The sequence below is a fragment of the Eufriesea mexicana genome, unplaced genomic scaffold (assembly GCF_001483705.2).
Source record: "Eufriesea mexicana isolate 0111107269 unplaced genomic scaffold, ASM148370v2 scaffold58364, whole genome shotgun sequence".
NCBI classification, from domain to species: domain Eukaryota; kingdom Metazoa; phylum Arthropoda; class Insecta; order Hymenoptera; family Apidae; genus Eufriesea; species Eufriesea mexicana.
This window is the reverse complement of record NW_016963458.1, coordinates 105,980-112,287: the sequence shown is the minus strand read 5'-3', so window position 1 is coordinate 112,287 and position 6,308 is coordinate 105,980. Positions and strand designations below refer to the sequence as shown.

The 6,308-nt window shown below is 43.9% G+C and overlaps 1 protein-coding gene across 1 annotated transcript; it reads right to left on the bottom strand.

Moving 5' to 3' along the window:
• Positions 1–709: 709 nt before the first annotated feature.
• LOC108554682 (selenoprotein P-like) lies at positions 710–1,168 on the bottom strand (the record flags this gene model as incomplete). The annotated part of the gene is made up of 1 exon (XM_017910021.1): positions 710–1,168. A coding segment is annotated over exon 1 (376 nt), but the record flags the coding sequence as incomplete, so codon positions are not given.
• Positions 1,169–6,308: the final 5,140 nt, after the last annotated feature.

Here is a 6,308-nt window from a genome sequence, read left to right as displayed (position 1 = left end):
GCGAGGCTCGTATTAAATTTGATAAATAAGTAAATAAATGGATAGCAAATTTGCTAGAGTATGAAGTCCTGATAAATTCCAATTTGAGAATTATCAGTTATAGTATTTTAAGTATCTTAATTATTAGTGTTTAACGTTAATATTGAACTGTTGGTATTCAAAATATTACTATTCTAATTTTCCATTAATACCCTAACTTCCAGTATCTTCGATACCAGTACCTCCCAATCTACGATACTGCAATTAAGTACTTTAACTACCAATAATCGTATTCTTTATCTCTTTTCCACCATGCCACCAATACTTCACGTATAAATAGATATAGGTATCTAGTTTGACTGAAAGCCACAGAAAAATTATAAAAATTGCACAAACGAGTACTCTAATCGAATACTTCAGCAATAATACACTTCTCGTCGCTATCCTATCATCGACATACTTTATACCCATAAACACACGCATCTATATACACATCAGGTCTCATCTCCACTCGCTGAAATGCATAAAAAGTCCTTATTACGTATCCTTTCACTCTAATGGCGAGTAGTCTAATCGAATACCCCACCTAGCAATGATACCCTCCTCGTTACTTCCCTATCACCGGTACTCCGACCATAAACATCCGCCATACTGCGCACACACACAGTCACACTCACGTTGATGCTCATCATTGGCTGCTGGAAGCCATAGAGAAATTAGTAGTAGATACCTGTTCGGTCGTAAGGAGCGGCTCTTCTCGGCGCGGTCTGTCCCCTAACAGGGTGAAACTGCTGCTGTTGGTGTAAGGGTGGCGTCTGGGCGGGTTGCAGCTGCAGATGATACTGCTGAGAGGTTGAATAGTGGGCGGATGCGTTCGCGGTGGACGCCGTCAGTGATTGCTGCTGATACTGACCTGCCTGATACTGATTCAGATGATTCGGGTGGTGGAAGTGGGGATGGGAGTGAGTGTGCGGCTGGCCCGTAGCTGGCCCGTGGGGGTGCGAGTGCGAGTGAGGGTGCGAGTACGGGCCACACCAGGTGTAATATTGCTGCCATGAGGCAGCCGCATCTACGTTCGCCATGCCATCTCCTTCTTCGCTCCCCATTCGGACCTCTGCCGACGCAATCTTCCCGATGCCAGTTTAACACCCTCCAATCGCCAATTTCTCTTCCACTCACACGAGATTTCTCACACGGGATCAACCTTTCTCTTCTCTACCCTTCTCTCTATCTTCTACTCCTAAATATCTCAGAATTTTTCCAATGTTCTAATTATCTTTGTCCATTCTTCATTTATTTCCATTCGCAGAGCGTTGATCTTCGGTGAGATTAGGTCCCGAGGGAGTCAGTTTTTCCGTTTCAAGACGACACTTCAAGGAACACTTTCGATGTTTTACATGTTGCAAGGTTAGCTCCAGGAACGATTCGGTCATTCGATGTGTTAGTTTGATATTTTATGACAGTTCGCGCGTTTTCACGATAAGATTGCCTGCAATACCGTTGGATTTTCGAGGTTCACGCGGAGCTGTTCGAGTTCGTACGGTTGGGGAGAAGACTCGGAATCTGTAAGCAGGTAACGAGAATCGAAAATCAAGTCTGAACGGAACACACTGTTCGATTACGTGGATATTATGTCGATTTTAATCGAAGGAACGACGCACGAGACGCATTGTCGAGAAACGAGCACGGCATGCGAGTCGCCAAGGACCCGCACACGCGAGCTAAGCCTTCGGGAAAGGATCGAGAAACAATACCTCTAGCCAATGTTAATACATCGTGATATCCCCTGCCCACGCCGGTTTCACCAGACTATAAATTTTTCATGCCGACCGGGCGTCCTGATCTCATCAAAATTCAACGCAAATGTCGTTAAACATTCGACCAGCACGCGAAAGGAAAAATTAATTCCCCACTCGGATTATTTTAATAAATTATATTCGACCCAGAAGAAGAATGTTCTACATCGATATTCACGAAAATTTGGAAATCCGTGCGAAATCTCGACTATCGCAGGCGATACTCTCAAAAGTTCCACTTTTCCAGAAAATTCAGCGACTTTGCAAATTTTCTTTCAGGTTTAGAATCTCCTCGAGAAATTCGAAGCTTTGTCAGCGACACTTGGATTTTCCCACGAGAGATCTCACGACTCTCGAAATTCTCGTGCCTCCAAATTTCGCCACTGGTACTCGGATATTCCCAAGTTTCACGATCCTGAAAGTCCCCGAATCTTAAAATTTGATCACAGAATTTCACGGAGTGCCACTAGAACTTGTCCATTAAAATTCCTCTAAATTTCCTCTAAATTCCCGAGGTTTTGAATTCGGCCACCAAAATTTCGAATATCGCCACTGAAACGTTGGAAAAATTTCCTTTTCCCGAAACCTTGTAATCGCCGGGTCCGCGAATTCGATTGCCACCACTGCTCTATCCAAAGATTTCTCTTGCACAAAATTATCACGATTCGAGCTTCCGGTCGGCGAGATCCATATTTCGGATTTGAGGAGACTCGCGATCCCCTTTCGCGAGGAATCAATCCAGAAACGGGAGCCCCTGAAATCCAGCACCGTTCACGACTCCATTTCCCACCCTGGCCACAGCCGTTGAGCACAGTGCCCCGCGGAAAGAGGCAAAGGACGGTGGCAGTTCGAGGGATGAAACGGAAGTCCGTGGCGAGAACGAAACCAGTCGAATCTAAGAAACCAAATCGGCTCTTGCTTGCCGCGTCACACGGACACACGTTCACCCATATATACACTCGTATATACACCCATGTATACACCCATATATACAGGCCGCGTATGTGTGGTCGTATAAATTTATACGGCTACACGCATACATACGCGTGTCGTGCTACACGCTATATGTACGACCGTATATCCGTCTAGCCGCGACCACCGATATACATATACATATGTATATAAATCTACAAATATACGTATATATAATCTATATATCCGGTTCCCTCTCTCGCGGTTCCTTATGCAACGTCGAACGGAAAAAAGCGGAACGAAAAACCGATACGAGGTAAGGAAACGAAAAATGAAAGGTGGAAAATAAAATTGGCAGAAAGGGTTGACGTTTAAGTTTCACCAAAGTTGTCGCGAATAATCGGCGAGTATGGACGCGCGCGTAGAGCCCGAAGAGGCTCGAGGATGACTGAGAGGAACAGGTTCCTCTCCTCCGCCTCGAGCAAAAGAGGGTTGAAAGCACGAGGCCCGACGAGTGAGCGGAGCTCGACGCCAGGGGGATGTGCTCGGGTCCACGTGCATCAGGAGGCACGTTCCTCGGTCACGTGTACGCTTACGCACTACCCCGCTCGCTGGTCTCCACTGCGGACCTGTGTTCCACTTATTATATCAGCCACCGTATGCAATTCGAACGAACCGAACCGAACCGAACCGAACCGGACCGAATCCAAGCCGAATTCTACCGAGCTCGGTGAGAGTTTCAACGTATTCCGCGTGGCGGTATTTCCACTTATTATATCAGCCACCGTATGCAATTCGAACGAACCGAACCGAACCGAACCGAACCGAATCCAAGCCGAATTCTACCGAGCTCGGTGAGAGTTTCAACGTATTCCGCGTGGCGGTGATCGCGACACTGGACGCAGGAGGAGCGAGCAGTCGAGATCGGGATCGGTACCATCTCCGAGTCGATACTTTTCACGCTTGTTAACGATGCGAGTCGTCGCAGTTTCCGGGGATTTAATTAGCGGAGAGGTCAAGCGGAGGGGTGGCGCGGGCAGGTTTCAGGGATGAATAATGCAGGTCGGGAGTAATCATGGACTAATTGATACTACAGGTGGAGGAGGTGGCGCAGGCTCCATTGGGACCAGGAGTCGATCGGCTTCGAGGAGACGATTAACCTCTCGAGCTGTTTTCTTCGTTATTAAAAGTCTGCTCCGCGCTGGCACCGATTTCATAAAGTGGAGGTATCGAATCTGTCACGCGATGTGTACTGCGTGATCCGGAGAAGAAGGCACGGCGCGTTTGCGTCCTCACGGCTGTTTAACTCCGCCAACACTCCCTTGATCACAGATAGTGACCGCTATTCGCGAAAATCATCGATCACCGTCTTCGGCCAATAGCGATCACGGCCTATGACCATGGGAGTGTCAGAAGAGATAGTCACTCGTTAGGATGTAAACACGCTATGCCTTCTTCTCTCGAACGCACGGTACACAAACGATTCTCCGTTCCCTGAGAAGATGGAACGAGGTGGACGAAGGTGAATGATTACTTAGGGGTCAGCGAGGAGTAGTTGACTGGATGGTATTTCGAGGGATCCAGAAATCGGATGATCCTAGTTCTAGGGTAAGTTTGGATCAGGTTTAGTTCCAGGTAGTTCCATTTAGGAACCAGATATAGGATCGGATATCAAAAGCTATTTGCAGATTTAATCGAAATTTTATTTGATAGCCTATCTCAAAGTTAGAGATATTCTTTGAGATTCTATCTACTGTCTGACTTCATTTTCACATTTTTCTAATCGATAATGCGATATCTACGTTGATATATTTTTGTTAGAATTAAATTATGAGAGAAAAGAGTATGTTTCCTATATCGAAACTGAAATGGATAGGGAGCAAAGAGTTGACTGCGAAGGAGTTGGATGCTGATTACGATAAATGTGCATGGTCCTGACAATTAATGTCATTTGCATTAGGTTTGGAGTCAATTTGAAGTTCATCTATGTTCAAGGTATCGAATAGACAATAGATGTGTAGGTTTGCAAGGTTTATCTTGCGTTTAAAAGGATTAGCATTAATTGATCAACAAAGACTGTGTCGATAAACTCATCCTGGGAATTGGACAAAATCCTGAACATACCTAAAACTTGTAGAATTTGCTGTTCTTAATAATCACCCCAATAAATAGCATCTCTCTTAAAAATAATTCATTCCTTAACTGACATCCATTCATCAACCCAATATTTTAAGTACGACTTACATTTCTTCAAGTATCTTCCACTCTTCAAGGTTCATTAAACTCGTATTAACTCTCAGGTAAATCATATTTCCCGAAATTAACATCGATCAAACCGAAGATAATCCTTCCCTATAAATCCTTAATTCATCCATCTTCCACTATCTACCTTGCTAATCTTATATCGATTAATATATTAATCGTGTTCGTCATAATTAACATCGACTCGATCTTTTCCCACGAATCTTTTACCTTTCGCAAATCATTTCTCGTACAGTAAGTACCTATTTCAAGAGAGCAACAAATTCCCGAGCGTACATCATTTGCATAAACGCCAATTTACTTAAATTATTATTTATTACAATTTATTTAAAATTCATCTTCAGGGAAAAATTTCTCGAGTGTATTTCGAGGAGTTTCGTAGGGGGTTGATTCATCGCATCCAAGAGAGCGTCCAAGCCCAAGAAAGATGAAGAAAGAGTAGCTCGGTGAAGGGATCAAAGGTAAAACACGTGAGCCGAAATGTAAAGGAGAAATTTTGAAATATGCCCCGTACGTGTTTTCGAGTTTAGAAATTTTGTAAAACGAATGAGCCTCGTCCGAAGGTTTCTCACGCAGTTTCGCACGGTTCATGCAAATTATCGTGCCACGTATCAATTTAGTGCGTCATAGAGGCAATTATGCGTAGGCCGCAAGTCAGTGGTGTTGATCGTAATCTCTTTTCATTATACCGGATTGTTTATTCTTCGTAAATATCACTGAAACGCGGCGCGTTTTGTTATTTACTTTCGATTCGCTTACATAGAAACGGCATACCGACGCGTGCATCCGTGCTCCATCTCCTTTCTCTTTTTGCAAAACCATAAATCACGGATGTGAAAAAAAAAAATGTGTTTCAGCAACCAACCGTTGCACAAGAACAACGCCGAGTCAAACCAAAACGCTGAATTAGTTTGTTAATACCCGGAGCAGAAATATCCTTTCCCTATCTGGTTATTTTTCTCGCCTCTCGGCTAGGGATTTTAGGAACCTTTTAGCCAGAATTTTTAGGGAAAATGTTACGATGTTCCTATTCTTCTAATTGTTCTTGCATTCCCTTTTGTTTCTGTTTCAGCTACCGAGATTTTCTACCTTTCAGCCGGAAACTTAAAAAATTTGTCGACAGAAAAATCGCAATGTCCTTTCTTCCTAATTATTTTTACATTCCCTCTTCTCTTTAACTAAAAGGGTAAGAGAAAGCTTTGCGCCCTCCTGTTCTTGAATTTTTCAAACGTTGCTTAATTCCACAATCATTGATTCAATTTTTCAATTAAAACCTCCCCCAATTCCCCAATTCAAAATTCCCTAACCTCCCCTGCTGCCCAATCAAAACAATCTGACTCAACATACAACAACTTTCCC